This window comes from Oncorhynchus gorbuscha, linkage group LG19 (genome assembly GCF_021184085.1).
Source record: "Oncorhynchus gorbuscha isolate QuinsamMale2020 ecotype Even-year linkage group LG19, OgorEven_v1.0, whole genome shotgun sequence".
NCBI classification, from domain to species: domain Eukaryota; kingdom Metazoa; phylum Chordata; class Actinopteri; order Salmoniformes; family Salmonidae; genus Oncorhynchus; species Oncorhynchus gorbuscha.
In genome coordinates, this window is record NC_060191.1 from 36864555 (window position 1) to 36882844 (window position 18290).

Here is an 18290-nt window from a genome sequence, read left to right on the forward strand (position 1 = left end):
TATTGGTTAAATAGCAGAAACAGAAACATGTTTTCATTATCCAAGAGTATCCTGCTATTGAGGGACGAGTAATCAAATTGCCTGTTTATACTTGGGCTACCGGTAACACAGATAGAAGAAGTCACATAACCTAATTCAGCCTACATGATATAACAATAGAAACTAAACCATATCCTGAAAAACCCTGCGTTTGAAGTCTAGACTGATTACTGGATAATGTTGTTTGTTGCAGTAAGATCGTACTAATGTATTTTACCTACCTGGGTTCATATCAAGTGTTTTTACGTTGTCATAACGCACATGAGCATATTTGCGTCTACAGACTAAGGAAATATATATAAATAAATGTATTTTCCCCCCTTTGAGAGACAGCCTATAACTGTTGGAAAATAAATGTAAAGACTGGAAATTATATTAAAGACAGATGTTCTACAAAAAAAAATTAAAACAGAGAGCGGGTGTCACGCATAGAAACCAACGAGGAAAAAGTCTGGGGTGATTCTGGTAACAGCATTGGGGAAAATGTGTCCGGCGACGAAGTAGTTAATCATAGCCTACTACCACAAAACTAGTCGTCATCGTGATTGAAAATCTAATGAATTTAGACAAATTATGTACAAGTGTGTCAATATTTGTGGGCGTATTATGTTGTTGACCTACGAAGCCTAGTCAGTACGACGCGTTTATGTTCGAATGTTGGTGAAACTGAAACATTTCACAGCTGACTAAAAATACAAAAACAAAGCAACCTTGGTTGGTTGAGTTGTGTATGAAACTTTGTGGGAGTGGTGTCCGGGAAAATAGCACAGGAAACCCCGCCTGCCTGCAGCCCAGACACACTATAAAAAGGCTGGCACTGCATTAACAGCGCAGCGCAATCGCCCGTGTCTTGCAACTGAAAGTGACAGGCGAACTGAAACGTTTCAAAGGACAAGAACACATAGAAGCATGTCCGATATGATCGACGATATTATCACGAGGGTAAGGTTTATTCACTGTGTTGTATGTATGTTTTTGTTCAGATCAGTTACATAAGCTTAGGTTATGCTTTTGGTTCGTTAAAAAAAACTACAACTACTGTATAAGTTGTAGGCTACTTTCAACTTTGATTACATGTTGAAATATTCACAAAACATATTTAACATAATTAAAAGCTTAATGGGGAACTGGGCATAGGCTACAATTCTGCATCCTGGGTAGTCTATAGGATGGGCATAACGTGATCATTTATTGACAGTCATATTTCTCTCCACAGAATCTGATCAATCTTGGTTTAGATGAACCATTCACCCAGCAACAAATTCAACCAATGGCACCTCGTCTCAACAGTTCAACTTCGTTCTTCTCACCAAAGAGACATAGTCTAAGCTCTGAGCAACTGAACGATGATACCCCCTGGCCACTTGACATTTGGAGCAAGATAGCTCCAAGTAAACAACAAGTTTCCTTCAGACCTGACCGCTCCATGAGTCTAACCGAATCCAATATCCTCTCCTTCGGTAAAATGAAGACCCTGGATGAAGTGCCTCCACCTCCTGGATTTCCTCCTCTGAACAACCCGACACCTCTCCCTTCCAACCGTTACAAAACCGAACTGTGCCGTAGCTTCCAGGAGAACGGAAGCTGTAAATATGGGAGCAAGTGTCAGTTTGCCCATGGAGAGCCTGAGCTGCGCGGTTTGTACAGGCACCCAAAATACAAAACGGAGGCCTGTCGCACCTTTTACAACTTTGGCTACTGCCCATATGGAGCCCGCTGTCACTTCATTCACGAAGAGAAACTCACCCCCTTGACCCAAAAGTTCCACAACCAAGCACTTGCTGATCAGAACCCACGTCAGCTCCGTCAGAGCGTCAGTTTCGCAGGTTTCATGGGATCACGCAGCTCTCCTCCCCCTGCGCCCCACGACCCCCTTGGCTTCACCCGTGCGCCCTCGGTGTCACCACCCCCTGCGGACATTCTCTCCCCAGTGTTCAATGACACCCAACGCAACACATTTCAGTTTTGTCAGAGCCGACCAAGTGTTGGTGACATCCACAACATCCCTATGATAGTTGAGCCACAGAAGCCCTCACGCTGCATTTGTGGCCACGGAAATAACTTCCCAAACACTCTGAACAAATCTTACGCTATGGAGGACCGCAACAATGTCTACATCACCCAGCCAAACCTCCAGCGCTTCTCTTCTGAAGATTCCCTCTCAGATCGGGATAGTTACACCAGCACAGGCAGCACCAGCGGTTCAGAGTCCCCCACATTTGATGGGGCTGGCAACAAGCGCCTCACCGTCTTTGCGCGACTGTCACTCTCTGACTAGGAAACCCAAACCACACAGAGACAATCCAAATCACGAACCTCAATCAATTGTGAAGGTTCTGCTTACAGAAATCAGAATTCCTATCAATATGATGCGCATCAACACTTTATACTGTTGTTTATTTATTAGTAAATTACTTGCTCAGTGAAATTTATTTGGTACTCAAACTTATCAAAATCTGTATATTTTTTTATACTTGTGTATATTTTCATTTAACTTTTCATCTTGTCTTCCATTAATTACTTTCTTTAAAAATGACCTTGATGGTTATGATAGTAACAGATGTTTTAAGTGCCTTTTACCTGTCTCAATCATTATGAGAAGGGCCTAGTAGCCTTACTTTAGCTAGATTACTTCGATTAGTCCTTCAAATATATGATCATATGAAACAAAAGACTCCCCTCCATTTAGTAAGCTGCCAGAACTATTTGTCAGATCTGTTCATACTGTTGGTATTAATGTGTATACCAAAAAAAAACTGTTGAAAATATTCAAACCATCAATGTGACTTGAAAAATGACAAGACATTCTCTCACTGTGATATGCACTTTAAAATAGGTATTGGGAGACTAGTCTCTCTATGTAGCATTTAACCAAAGCTTTATACTTACTTTTCTACATTTGCTACATTCTTTGTGTAAGAGCAGTTTTTCAATTTTTTTTTTAACACATCTGTGACCAGTGAGAAGGTGCTAGAACGCCGTCTGTGCATGTCACAGATCCAGGAGGGGGTATTTGTGTAGCCTTGCCATTTTATTGAGAGACCTGTTTTGTTGCATAATGTTTTGACAACCCTGGTTGGGTCTTACTCAACTGTAGTAGGTGACTTCTATTTCATCAGGGACTGTAACATCACAGTATTTCCATAGACTATAGGTTGACTTATTTGCCTTTTTTGTAATTGTATAGACTTAACTAATATATTTATTATGATATTTATTGTGTTAATACCAAATGCATTTTGTACTTATTTATCAAGAACATGTCAGGGTCTGTGAAAACGATGTGTGAATTATTAAGAAGAAAAGTACGAATGTATTTTTTTGATCGCCTGAACAGGAGAAATAAATGAAAATGATAAAGAAATGTATTTCTTGCATTTAATGGTATTTTTGTCTGTTTTTCATCTTGTTTCAAGTTTGATTCAATGAGGCAAACATTCCTTACTACTTGATGACAACACAAACCGAGGCTATATGAGGGCAGAATACATGGTTTATGCAAAGATACACACAACACATAACTTACCATATTATCAAACTATATTTTGTGCTTAAACAATACGAAAAATAGAAACCAGTCTATACCCTCGTTTTCTCGCTGTGAGAAACCAGTCTATATCTATCGATAGATGGCTGCTATGTCAACACAAATGGGTGATACTGTATTTGGCCCCAAATACTGTCAGTCACTGAAGGCATTTGACCCAAAACAACAACTTAGTCCTTATCCTGCATGCATTGAGCTCAGTTTCATAACTAGCCATGTGGATATACTGAAGTTGGTGTGTTGACCATTAGATAGGGAGCTGAGCTGTAACCTAGCTGTGTGGTCAAGTGCCTGTGCATATTTGACATTCCTCTCTTAGGACGCCCTGTGCTCACCCTTGTGTTTACTCACTGGCAAGGTTGCCACGGTTACCCGTCTTTCCTCTGCTCTGTATACACTTGAGTGTGCACCAATACTTGCCATTCTTATCCCCAAATGGGTATCCATTTTTATGATGTCAGATGTGACTGGATTGCATCAGAAAGGCCTTGTATTACAAGTGAACTCCAGAAATCTCCTTTTGCAATTTGTCCCTTCATGTAAGGATAGCTGACGAGGTTTTATTGAGAAGTGTTTAACATATGGACACAGGATGGACACGAAGAGCAATGCAAACACTTCCTTAAACCTTGTATTTGAAATGTGAGGTTTATAGTGTTAAGTCAACCTCACTACTTCAATAGCCTACTTTTCCTCAATCCAGTAAGGCCTTCAAAAGTCTATACGCTGCACATTTCTGATGGGATCATCTGAAATTCCTTCTCCAAGAATAAGGAAGGGGTCAAAAAGCAAACCTGAACACAGACATGCTACTAGAGTTAAAAAGGTTGGGTATATTACTGGAAACTTTAGAATTTCTTTATCTTTCAAGGATTTTATGTAATCTATCAAAAGACATCTATTGGCCCTTTTGGGATGTTCAGATTTCCACGTGTCTGTAATAATCTCTGGCCCTCTGTGCGGCCTTATTGCATGTAAAATATGTGAAATAATTGAATGAGGTGATTTTAAAATGTTAAAAAGAATGGCAAAGCTTTAAAACATTATGCTAAATCTAAACAATCAATTTGAATACCATTGGTGATTAATATGAGAGTTTCAGCATGAAATACCCTTTTTAATTATAAATAAAAAAATGTTTACAAACATTTATTTTACTATGTCAATATGTAGGTGTTAATGCTTTGGCATCAAACTGGTGGCAATTGTGAAAAAAGTAAATAGTTGGAAGAGTTGCAGAGTTAATTGAAAATGAAGCCCTTGTTAAGTAGATTATTTTTCCATTATTTAGGCTATTTTCACTTGAACCATATGCTCTATCAACTAGAAACTCATGGACAATATGTACACACAGATATAATAAAGTTATGCTGGATTGCCATCATTTTCTGTTAATTACTCAAATTACTGAATATTACGGGTAACTTTGGTAAATTTACCAGTAGCTTTGTAACCCTATATGCTACCAAGTTCATATGCTTTTCAGTTTGCCATTTACTCTAAATGAGAGGTGGCTGGGAATAGCCTACTAATACAAATCAGGCTACGCCTATGGATTGGATATGCTATCTTCTCACTGTCAATGCAATCAGCAGTGAAGAAACAGTGCTAAAGGCTAACACTTCCAGATAAACCTGTCCTGAGATCAGTTATCTATGCATGTACGTACATAGCCCTAATCCATCTGTAGGGAAAACACAACCTTTGAACAGGTCACCAATACAGACAGATGAATAGCTGCAACAATTTGTCCACATAGACATACATTGCCCGCATACTATAGAATGAGAGCAAAAGCTATTGTTATTTGTTAAGGTAATGTAATCTTGCATGGTGCTGCTAGACTGGTTTTCACTTCTAGCGTAAGGAAAGTGACCCCTGCTCAGTGGTTGATGCACGAGATAAACAGCGTTGTTGAAACCGCAGCGCATCTAATTGTGACAGCTACAAGTGAGGTAAAGGATATGACAAATTCACACCATCTATTCATTTGTTGCCTTTCCCCCACTTCCCCTTTCCTCTTCCGTTCTTCCTCAAGATGGGTAGTTGAGGTGTCAGTTGACAAGGAGGAAGTTCAAGTTCGATCTGAAGAATAGAACATCTTTCTGTCAATACAGATGATCTTGCCATGACATTTTCTCTGTATTTCAACCAAGACCTTAGAATGCAAGACCAGAGGACCCCCTCACAACACCCCTAGGAAGACCATGCCGTTACACAAAAACACCTGCCATGGGGGAACTGTGATTGCAGGCCGTCAGTCACATCAATAAATAAATCAATTCACAGTCCATTTAGTTTCTCTTGTCCTTTAAGTCAGTACAGACACGGGATGCGTTGCCATAACAACAGAGGCCGTCCAGTAAAATCAAATGACCAACACAGAGCACAAAACGGGCAGTGTGTTTTCTCTAGGTTTGGCATGGCCTCACACTGCAAACATAGACAGCTGGTGGACCATGCATTGCGGTTTGGACCGCAACAGTGTAATGCCGCATATAGTGTGTTTCTTTAGTTTATTTTTGCCTTTGATCTTTCGGAATGGATAGTGAAATCCCTATCTTTAGTTGGCATTTTGATCAATTGTTAATGTGAGCATTATGCTAGTTTATATATGTTTTGTAGATTCCTGCCAAGGAGGATATATTTACTGTCTATGATAAACTCCATCACACCTTGTGTAATGGACCCAGTTCTGTAGAAATGGTCACATGGTGAGTCACAAATGAATCCCAAATGCTCTACTCCGATCTGATTCCAAGCCTCAACAGTTAAACCTTAGTACAGATTTTATTTTTTGTTGTATCCAGAATAACTGATAAAGTAATATTATAGTGAGCGTTACTAATGCTGTCTTTTTGTAGGCACTAACTCCAACATGGCTCGTTGGCCAAAGCCTATGGGGAAATGAATGTTTTTTAAGGGGGATAAACGCCAAAAATAACGTCTGTAGTTAACACAGGCCTAGGAGATTTATTACATTTTGTTCTATGAGATAATCTTCATCAGCGAACTTAACTTTTGGGGAACTTTGAAGCATTTCTGTATTCAAAACAAGCATCTAAAGCACATAAAGGCTTCATAATTTATAAAGGCCATGTTAACTGACTGATATTATCTGATAGAACAAACTTAGAAGATGGGATCCTAAGCCTGTGTTTACCTCAGACCTCATTTTCGGGGTTTATGACAAAACCCTATTCTTTCCCCATAGGAATGCCTGAACGAACCAGTCGTGACTCATTCAAATTGTTATGGACTACAAGCTGGCAAGCTCTGGGGCTATCTATTCTGGACTGACAGTATGATGATTTATTAGCATGGCAAACTGATCCTAACCCCCATTCCTTCTTGCAATGCCTTTAGAGACCTCTAGGGGTCTGCAATAACTCACTTTGCCTTGTGGCCTAAACCCAAAAGAATAACTGTTCTTACAGAACCTCGTAATGTGGACAGAGGAAGGACAATGGGATCAGAAAAGTCTTATTTTAAGCTTAAGGTTTCCTCTGGCAGAGTGGGTTTTACCTGTGCCCTGGCAAGGTTGTCTTAGTGCAGACAAGCAGATCCATAATCAGAGGCCAAAACCCCTCCCAACATCAATGTTTAACCACTAGAAAGAGGTCAAATATAAACAAAATACATTACTCCATCAGCGTCATTGTGGACCGTCAAGACCCACCCCCACAAGCAAACAGAAAATAGTAGGCCTAATAGACAGTCTACTATTAGGAAACAGTGAAGCCTTACAAAACCAAAAAATCATTTAAAAAATACATTTGCTAGAGTGGACATAGTTTTGTTTGGCAGACAGGGCATCTAAAAACATGTATGGCTAAAGTATGACTAAAAGCAATGTTTTGAACAAGGTATCTAATGTTTTTCCATTTTAAAAAAAAGACATCCCTAAAACACATCCTTCTACGTACAGTAACAAACACGAACAGGCAAACTTTCTTTAGAAACACTAGGAAAGTTCATTCAGGAGCACCGCAATGTGAACCGTTTGAGAGCAGTCAGTTTGAACCACTCTCTATCAACGTTTGCTGAGAGGTGGTTGCTAGAGCAGCAGTTCAAAGGTAGAACTGGTCTATTTGCACAAGTTACTGAGGCAAGACAAGATTAATTGCAAAAGCCTCTTGAAACAGGCGTGCTCAGCGTCATGGAAACAAGTCTGGTTTCTATTCTGCCGATGCAAGTCAGTGTCAAATCCTATCAAGTCTCCTCCGGCCAAGAACAACACAGAGGGAGAATTCTTACATATCTAATGTGGAGCATGTGGGCACAGCAATATGAGCTATGGAGAAGTTATTGCAACAGTCACATTTATTAAGCACTGCTACAGTTTTGTATTTGGAGTCAGGCACGTTCAAGGTTGAACGGTGCACTCCCTATGCTATTACAATCATTCAGGGCTGTCTATAAAACTTCACCCAAGTCAAATCAAAGGTACTTTATATGAACGTGTATTTTGGCAGGTGTGTGTATAGGCAGTTGGCACATCTTTGAGCCAAGTGTTTAAGCTAAACAAATACCTGAACAATGGGGGAAATTGACTAAAGAATCAGAGAGTTAGGAAATGGGCTGTAAATGTGTTTTGCTTTATGAATCAAGTTAATCTGAGGGAGCTCCATTGAAGACTTTGGACTTTGTGGTGTGTTGACTTCATTCACTGGGTGTTATGCGGGAAGTCAGGCCATGGGATACAGGCTATTGTACGGGACAGATTGAAATGTAGTGGGGGGGGGGGGGGGGTGTCGCCAACGTAAAAAAAATCTGCATGACCCTCCCTTTGTCTGTAAAATAAATTGAACACCCTCCCCCATCATAGAATTAACTAAAAATAATGTTTACGACCAAAAACCACAACTGTAGCAACCCTGTGTTTATAAATATGGATATCGACTTTGCCACTTCAACATGCCATTGTGGCACTGTTGATACCATGCAGGGGTATGGGCCAGAAGGTTCCCCGACCACCACCGATGAGCTCACTCTCCCTGCCTGTCTCATTACACTATGATCAGAGCCAGCTGGCAGACAATGATCAGCTAGGGGGGGAAATCAGACTTTCAACATTTTGATGCCATATTTATAATTGTGTAAAATATATGAAAGGAATTTTCCACCAACAGGTTTCCATGCCAATGCACCAACACAACCAATCAACAAAGAATACCGCCTTCGGGCACTTCAAAATCATGGTTTGCATTTTCAACACCACAATAAAAAAAAGACTATGTCAATTTTGACAAACAGAAAACACATCCCTTGTCACGTTCTGACCATAGTTCTTTTGTGTTTTCCTTGTTTTAGTATTGGTCAGGACGTGAGCTGAGTGGGCATTCTATGTTGTGTGTCTAGTTTGTCAATGTCTAGATGCATGTGAGCACTATGTTTCATTAGCAGTCACGTTCGTTTGTTGCTTTGTTAGCTTGTTCAGTTTACGTCGTGTTTTTTCGCCGTTGAATAAAATAATGCATTCATACCACGCTGCCCTTTGGTCCGCTTCATACAACGATCGTGACATCCCTCCCTACCTTGTAGGCTTCCCCAGTATCGAAGGCTTGGCTTGACAATCTCCGAATGTCATTCAACTTTTTGGCCTTTTGTGACGGACATCTCTTTCCGTTCATAGATTGATTGTTTGATTGATTTTATTTGTCAGTAAAAACAAAAGCATAACATAAATACATAAAGATTTTCTTAAGTGACCGAGATTGCGCAATAAATTCAGGGACTTATTTTCATTGTGTGTCACGTTCTGACCTTAGTTCCTTTGCTTTTGTCTTTGGTTTAGTATGGTCAGGGCGTGAGTTGGGGTGAGCAGTCTGTTTGTTTTTCTATGTTTGTTTTTGAGTTCGGCCTAGTATGGTTCTCAATCAGAGACAGCTGTCAATTGTTGTCCCTGATTGAGAATCATACTTAGGTAGCCTGGGTTTCAGTTTTGGGATGTGGGTGTTTTGTCTTCCGTGTCAGTGTTTGTCGCCACACGGGACTGTTTCGTTAATTTCACGTTTATTGTTTTGTATTTCGTAGTGTTCAGTTTATGTTTTAAAATAAACCGTATGGACACTTACCACGCCGCGTTTTGGTCCTCCGATCCTTCTCGCTTCTCCTCAGAGGAGGAGGAGGACGAGATCCCTTACATTGTGGTCCCTATGTTTTGCATGAACACATAAACAATTACACAGATACAAGACGCATTACAGAGATACAGACACATTACAGAGATCGAGGTGAAAGAAAATTCTCAATCTCGAGATGAGTGTGAGGGGGGAGTTTAGGTAGAATTCTTCCAAGCTTGTTTGGCTGGTAGCTTATTCTTTAGATGTTTGGGGCTGTTGGTGAACCATGATGTGCAGGCATACGCACTTGCCAGAGTATTTAGGGTGTCTATAGCTAGGTTCCCATCCAATTGGAGACAGATTTTCATGCAAATATTCTAAAATCTTAATTAAAAATCCATATGCCATTGGTGCCGGAAAACATGACAGGGAAGATTTTAATTGACCAGACATTTGAGACATTTTACAGACGTCCATATGCACTCAGATGCGGCCTGGCGCAGCCAGCGCAAATCAATAAAAGAGGGATGTTGGCCAAATGAGCCACATTTACATGCCCTTAAAAACAGCCGGTAACAAATGATAAACGGGTGGATGTAGTAAAAAGCAGCAGGCCCGACTAGACAGGGCACAGAAGAGGGCCTTGAGGCTCATCCCCAGAGGTGGAGCAGCCCAACCACGGTCCCCGCCACTGCAGAGCAGGCGAGAGCAGTCTGCGGTGCGCCCGGTGAAGGACATGCACACCCTTGACCATCCACTGAGCGACCTGCAACCCTCCAGAAAGAGGTAAATGCACCACCAGGCTCCTGAGAAACACCCACGACCTGTCCTGTATAACCGCCCGTACGAACTGCCTGCGAAATGCCAATCTACCCGCTGCTGTCAGACTGTATGTTACGTCCGTTGTCGGAATGAAAAGCGCGGCGTGGAAAGTGTACATCTTTCTTTACTTTAGATCAGGGGTCACCAAACTTTTTCCTGTGAGGGCCACATAACTTTTCCCTTCTCTAATGGGGGGCCGGTGTCAGTTTGTAACAGAAAAAGTGTGACGATCGTACGGGAGCTTAAAAAATGTATTGTTTTCCAGAAAGCCACACATAACCAAATAACCCTTTCCAGGTTCTTTACAGAAAAAAAGTCAGGAAACAAATAATAACACTATTAATGAAATAAATAATAACTAAATAACCCTCTCTGAGTTCTTCACAGAAAAAACAGGAAATAAATAATAACTAAATAACTCTCTCTGGGTTCTTCATAGAAAAAAAAGCCATGGAACATTAACTTTCTGTCGTGCCATGCACAATCTTAAAAGATAAAAGTTCAGCTCAGTTGTCAGAGCAGAATCTCTCTGACACATATGAGCAGTCTCTTAAAGTTCTTGTGTTCCTTCCTTATAATCCTTTTGTAGGTTCCAGTAGGCTTGTAGACACCGCTTACCTATGTATGTTCATCAGTGTGAACTGTGGGCCTGCATCTGGCTGGTGAGAAGTTGAATATCAGATTCCATTCTTGTCACAGCCAGTCTCAAGCACTGATGCAAATGTTCATCTGTCAATCTTGATCTCATCGGGGTTTTCAGCAGTTTCATGCGAGAAAAGGTTTTCTCGCAGATATACGTGCTGCCAAAAACTGTGGACATTTTCATTGCGTGTTTTTTGATGTTTGGATATGTGTCGTTTGGGAGGGCGGCATAGAAGTCAATGAGACTGTTGGGCTTGAATGCGTCTTTCAGAACATCACAGTTCTGTAACTCAGCCAACTCAAACTGATATGAAGGCTGGGCTTCATCAATGTCGGCAACAAAGGGGTTCTGAAAAAGACGGATTTCTTTTGCATGAACATGTAGTTCACTGAATCGCACACCGAACTCCGCCTTCAGCATTTCCAGTGCTTCCACGCACTTTTCAGCTGGGAACGGGACCGCTGGGTTCTCTGTCGACAGGTTTTGGGTAGCAGGAAAATGGACGAAGTTGCGCATTTTCACTTGTTCCAAAAGCAGCGCTAATTTCACCTCAAATGCTTTTATGTGTGAATACATGTCGCAAATGAGTTTCCCCTCGCCTTGTAGCTGCAAGTTAAGGCTGTTAAGTATTTCTGTCACTTCTGTTAAAAATGCGAGGTGCCATTTCCATTCTGGGTCGATCAGCTCTGGGACCGTTTTGTCTTTTAAATGAAGAAATGCGTTAATTTTGGGTAGCAGCTCGTAAAAACGCCTCAAAACTCTGCCCCGTCTCAGCCATCGGACCTCTGTGTAGTACAGCACATCTCCGTGCGTAGACTCCAGTTCAGACAGGAATTCTTGAAACTGCCTGTGTTTAAGTCCCTTTGCTCTGATGAAGTTTATGCACGACACCACAACCTTCATTACAGAATCCCACGTCAACACTTTCCAGCACAGTGCTTGCTGGTGAATTAGGCAGTGGACTCGTAGCGGGGCGGTGAGACCCCTTTTTTCCAACTCCCGGTTCATGCGTCCTATTAGACCGCGAGTTTCGCCCACCATGCTAGGAGCCCCGTCAGTCGTGATGCTAGCTAGCTTTGACCAGTCCAGGTCCAACTTCTCCATGGTTTGGCACACTTTGTCAAAAATATCCTCTCCCGTTGTAGTCCCTTTGAGACTTTGGAGGGCTGCCAGCTCCTCGCATATCTCAAAGTTTGCGCTAACTCCACGAATAAAAATGAGCAGTTGCGCTGTGTCTTGCACGTCCGTGCTCTCATCCAGTGCTAATGAAAAAAAAGTCAAATTCTTTCGTCTTCTGCTGCAGCTGGGCATATACATTACTCCCGATTTCTTCAACGCGTCTGGTGATTGTACTCGCCGACAGACTTACGGCATTAAATGCATCTTTCTTCTCGGGACACACCTCCTCCGCGACAGCATCCATACATTTCTTAACAAACTCTCCGTCAGTGAAAGGCTTACCGCTTCTTGCTATCAGTTTAGCAACCCGAAAGCTGGCCCGAACGGATGCCTGGTTCAGCTGAGCTTGGCGTACAAATGTATTCTGCTGAGATAGTAGTCCACTTTTTAGCTTTGAGAGTTTGTCTGCTCGTATTTGGCCTTGCAAGCTATCGTACTTGTCTTTGTGACGGGATTCATAGTGTCGGCGAAGATTGTATTCTTTGAATACCGCCACCGTCTCTTGACAGATGAGACAAACAGCCTTTTCTTTGCATTGAACAAAAAAATAATCGTTTGTCCACTGCAGGTTAAATACCCTGCATTCTGAATCTATTTTTCTCTTACCTAACCTTTTCGCCATTATTCCGTTCTCTCTTTGACAGGGCCGGGCCTAGGATTTTTTTTCTGGAGGCCAAATAGGAAAAAAATTTGATAGCGTCTCTGGTATTGTTCAGAGGGCCGGGCCAAATGTGCTGACGGGCCGTATCTGGCCCGCGGGCCGTAGTTTGGTGACCACTGCTTTAGATGAACACCAAAAAACAACAAAAGATCAACGAACATAAAGTTCTGCAGGGCTAATACAGCAACTAATAGGCTGCCTAAGTATGATTCCCAATCAGAGACAACGATAGACAGCTAGCTGCCTCTGATTGGGAACAATAACCGGCCAACAAAGAAATAGAAAACTAGAATGCCCACCCAAATCACACCCTGACCTAACCAAATAGAGAAATAAACAGGCTCTTTAGGGTCAGGGTGTGACACTGTATAATAACTCTAGCTCTTAAATGGTTTTCGCAAACATTTCATTTTTTACAATCACATTTTAACATTTCAATTTCCACCATGAAAAATATCCTGTAATGTTTCTGTATTCTATTTAAAGTCCATTCGGAAAGTATTCAGGCCTTTGGCATTACCCTCTGTAGAGCAACAGCTTGCCATCCGACCGTAAGGCGTTACAGAGGGAAGTGCGTACGGCCCAGTACATCACTGGGGCCAAGCTTCCTGCCATCCAGGACCTATATACTTGGCGACTGTCAAAGACTCCAGTCACCCAAGTCACAGACTGCTCTCTATGCTACCGCACGGCAAGCAGTACCGGAGCGCCAAATCTAGGTCCAAAAGGCTCCCTATAACAGCTTCAACCCCCAAGCCATAATTTTCTTAACTCTATTTCTTGAACTGCATTGTTGGTTTAGGGCTTGAAAGTAAGCATTTCACGGTAAAGTCTTCACCTGTTGTACTCAGCATATGTGACAAATACAATTTGATTTGATTTAATTACAGCCTCAATCCTTCTTGCATTTGACACTACAAGCATGGCACACCTGTATTTGGGGAGTTTCTCCCATTCTTCTCTGCAGATCCTCTCAAGCACTGTCAGGTTGGATGGGGAGCGTCGCTGTACAGCTATTTTCATTTCTCTCTAGAGATGTTTGATCGGATTCAAGTCCGGGTTCTGACTGGGCCACTCAAGGACATTCAGAGACTTGTCCCGAAGCCACTCCTGTGTTGTCTTGGCTGTGTGCTTAGGGTTGTTGTCTTGTTGGTAGGTGAACCTTCCCCTCAGTCTGAGGTCCGGAGCGCTCTGGAGCAGGTTTTCATCAAGGATCTCTCTGTACTTTGCTCTGTTCATCTGTCCCTCGATCCTGACTAGTCTCCCAGTCCCTGCCACTGAAAAACATCCCCACAGCATGATGCTGCCACCACCATGCTTCCCTGTAGGGATGGTGCCCGGTTTCCTCCAGACGTGATGTTTGGCATTCAGGCCAAAGAGTTCATTCTTTGTTTCATCAGACCAGAGAATCTTGTTTCTCATGGTCTGAGTGTCCTTTAAGTGCCTTTTGGACAATTCCTTTGACCTCATGGCTTGGGTTTTGCTCAGACATGCTCTGTCAACTGTGGAACTTTTATAGACAGGTGTGTGCCTCTCCAAATCATGTCCAATAAATTGAATTTACCACAGGTGGACTCCATTCAAATTATCGGACCATCTCAAAAATGATCAAAGGAAACATTCATTTCGAGTCTCACAGAAAAGGGTCTGAATACTTACGTAAATAAGGGGTTTCTGTTGGTTTTTGGTTTTATAATTAGTAATTATATTTTGTAGGAAAAAAGGCTGTAACGTAACAAAATGTGGAAAACGGGAAGGTGTCTGAATACTTTTCGAATGCGCCGTATATCACATTTTGTGTGTTTTTAATTAGTGTTTTGCCATTCTTATTTATGTAAATTCTACATTTCTTCAGTTGTATCTGTGAGCAAGAATAAATCAACTGAAAAACACCATTCCTTGTGTTTCGGGGTGTAGGTTATACAAAACTCTATAGCCAATTTCTTTTATTGCTTTTCAGGCAACTTTCTTTAAACAATAATTGTCCACCTCTCAGTTCAGCTGTCAGATATTTGAGCACTAATTGCATCAATGCACTGCATGCATAGGCCTATAGCCTTAGGTGTCCACTGTGTGATATTCATATTTGAATAAATATATAGTCTATATAAAAGGAAGAGAAGCTTAGGCCTAACCCCAGAGAGAGTGAGAGAGCGAGAGATATGCCAGTGACATGCTACGACACCGATATGCATTTCTTTATGTCAGATGGCTACTGCATCTGCTATGCAGATATAGATGACCAGAACATTTTTTTTTTCATAAAGATTATATTGTTCGATTATAGGAGTAACAGTCTTCCTCAACTCAACTCCAGCTGTTGGAGTAAGTTGGAGCGCTTCCTTCATATCAAAGGCCTACAGTAGCGAAAACGTAATAATAGCCACACCATAACAAACCTTCACAATCTTTTCGAAATGTATTAGGGTAACATCAAAGGTAAGTCAAGCCATTGTTTATGGGGAAAATACCAGCAGATGAGTGAATGTAAACTTGGGAAAAAAACACACTACCCTCCCCTGTTCCAAATTTAAAAAAGCACACAACCCTCCCCAAAGCAAAAAAAAAGAAGTTTGACAAACCTCCCTTATTTTGGACAACCCTTCCCTTCAAAAAATGTCGACATATCCCTAACAATATAATACTGGGGCATGTGATTTGGCGTCATTCTGTGCCAAGGGGGGAAGGAAATGTTCAATCAGAAGAAAACAGAATATGTATTTATGTATTTAACATTCTGTGCTTTCTACTAAATACTAAATCTTCTTCACGGTGTAAGTGCAATACGTCACGTTTTGACAATGCTGAACAGATTCAGTAGTAGTCCGAAGGCGTCTTCCTTGCCAAGTCTTAGTGTGACCTCAGTCCATTCTAAAGTAAAACATTTCCTCAAAGATAAGGAGCTTTGAGTTGATTGAGCCTGTCGAGTGAAAGTAAAAGCTTTGGGAGGGGGGATTTTTTCTTCCCTCACGGACCGGCATGTGCCAACTTCTCTCTTTCTCTCTATGTGTGCGTCACGGCCCTCTCCACTGCTCCTGTACGGAATGCAGAGAGAGCGAAAACGTGGCTATAAAAGGAGATCACTTCCACTCATGGGCGTTGACGTCAGAGGGCAGTTATTTCCCTCTACTCTACTCGCTTTAGTACAAGCAAAACTAAAGCAGCTCATTCTCTGCTCTGCAGCTACATTCAATGCGATGACTCTAAACCAGTTTAGAAGTTTGCCATTTTTGTCCTCACGGTCTCTGGCATGCCTTTCAATAAAACACACTTTAGCTTTCTAGGGTGGAAATAAGTAGAGCTCTTTGGAGAACGCCCTTGGTCACCGGAAATCAAATGATGGTTAACCCTAGAAAAATATATACGTATCTTACGGGAGTAAAAATATATTTTAATAATTCGCCACTGTGACATACCATCTCCCAAGCTATGTTTCTTTGTCTTGTGCTTTTACTATTGAGCATGTAAAATGAAGTGAAACAAGGGTCTAAATGGATTCAAAAAAGGGAAACGGACATCAACCCCAAAGCAATGCTCTCACATGGTGAGGCCATCTCCTTTTGAACCCTGCCATTGGCTGATGATCTGCACACGGCATACCTTGTGTCACTCGCTTCTGCAAAATAAATACCCTGTCAGCCTGTTTCACATCTCCAGTTTAAAAAAAAGACATCTTTCACAAACCGTGTGTTTAAAACCTGCAGAAGTTCAGACCGACGTTCCTTTTTGATGTTCCTTTGTGAAACCCTAGCCCTGGGTGGTCATTACGACGTGCATATCAAAAAAGGCAAACACAATAAAATCACATTTCTGGCTCCATTTTCAACTTGACCTCAGATATCTTGCACCGGGAACCCTTCAAGTATTGTCCCAGAGTTCTTTCCACTCGCATCCACTGAAATAGCACGTACACAATGGTGTCCTGAGGGAATTTGACTCCACACAGTTAAGAAATGCCTTGACAAAGCCATGCACGTTTGCAGGTGTTGGTTGCACAATGAGAGTCACGTATAACAACAGCAAATAGGTTTACCTTATTATGGACTATGGGAATCCTGTGGGTGGGAATGGACCTCTGATGAAGCTTGACAATCAGATGGCATAGACTCAAATAGTAATGTGCGTCTGAAGCTGTCATTGCAGCTTTATGGTGTTTCTATTGTCAGGTCAATTTAACGAAACTGGCAACCATTCATTCTTGTTCGTGACGATTCCCCCCAAAATACATATAGCCCCCCCCCCCCCCCTCACACACACACATTGAGATCCCAAAGCAGCAATGACAGTCATGCATTTACTTTATAGGTATAGCTGAGAAAGCAGTTTTGCATACAAGAGAGGAACTGTCTTAGCATAGCACAGATGGTCATACTTCAAATAGGTCATTACAATTCTGTGTTTTTGTTAGGTCTAAAATAAGCACTGGTTAGTGTTTGGAAATACAGCACATGACATTGCAATTACATGGTAGCGGACAGTGGTGTAAAGTACTTGAGTAAAAACACTTTAAAGTGCGTACTACTTAAGCAGTTTTTTTGGTGGGGGGGGGTATCTGTACTTCCCTTACTATTTAAATTTTTGGGACACTTTTACTTCACTATATTCCTAAAGAAAATGACATACTTTTACTCCCTGCATTTTCCATGACATCCAAAAGTACTTGTTACATTTTGAATGCTTAACAGGACAGGAAAATTGTTCTATTAACACACTTATCAAGAGAACATCTTCAGGTCATCCCTACTGCCTCTGATCTGGCTGACTTACTAAACACAAATGTATCTTTTGTAAATTATGTCTGAGTGTTGAGGTGTGCCCCTGGCTATCCGTACATTTTTGCTTAAATTAATATAAGTAATTTGAAATGATTTATACTTTTACTTTTGATACTGAAGCATATTTAGAACCAAATACTTTTAGACTTTTTACTCAAGTAGTATTTTACTGGGTGACTTCCACTTTTACTTGAGTAAACTTTCTATTAAGGTATCTACACTTTTACTCAAGTATGACAATTGGGTACTTTTTCCACCACTGATAGCGGACAATTCTCCTTTTGTGGACAGGCTGGGTATTTGAACAGGTGTGCGAATTCTTTTAGGGTGGTATGTATAGTACGCTTTGAATGGTATATTACTGGCAGACCTCCCCAGGCATACTGTGGTAACTCGACTGCAGAGGACAGCAAAAATGATTTCCTCTCTTAGTGAAAATAATCCATCATGGAAAAATGAAGCTAGAAAAAAAAAAAAAGGATGGAAGAACAATGGAAACATTCCCGGGAATGTCAAAACTTCAACGTTAGACATCTGTTTCCAGTAAACTTCCTCTCCA

At 41.4% G+C, this 18290-nt stretch overlaps 1 protein-coding gene across 1 annotated transcript; it reads left to right on the forward strand.

The window, feature by feature from the left end:
• The first annotated feature begins 863 nt into the window (after positions 1-863).
• Positions 864-3407, forward strand: LOC124005937 (mRNA decay activator protein ZFP36-like). The gene is made up of 2 exons (XM_046315581.1): positions 864-981; positions 1256-3407. Exons 1-2 carry the CDS (start codon positions 949-951, stop codon positions 2315-2317), a joined length of 1095 nt encoding a protein of 364 aa, XP_046171537.1. The 5' UTR covers positions 864-948; the 3' UTR covers positions 2318-3407.
• The last annotated feature ends 14883 nt before the right edge of the window (positions 3408-18290 follow it).

Coding starts and splice junctions, on each gene's coding strand:
- LOC124005937 (XM_046315581.1), top strand. CDS start 949: ATGTCCGATATGATCGACGATATTATCACGAGG. Junction 982..1,255: donor TCGACGATATTATCACGAGG/GTAAGGTTTATT, acceptor TTCTCTCCACAG/AATCTGATCAATCTTGGTTT.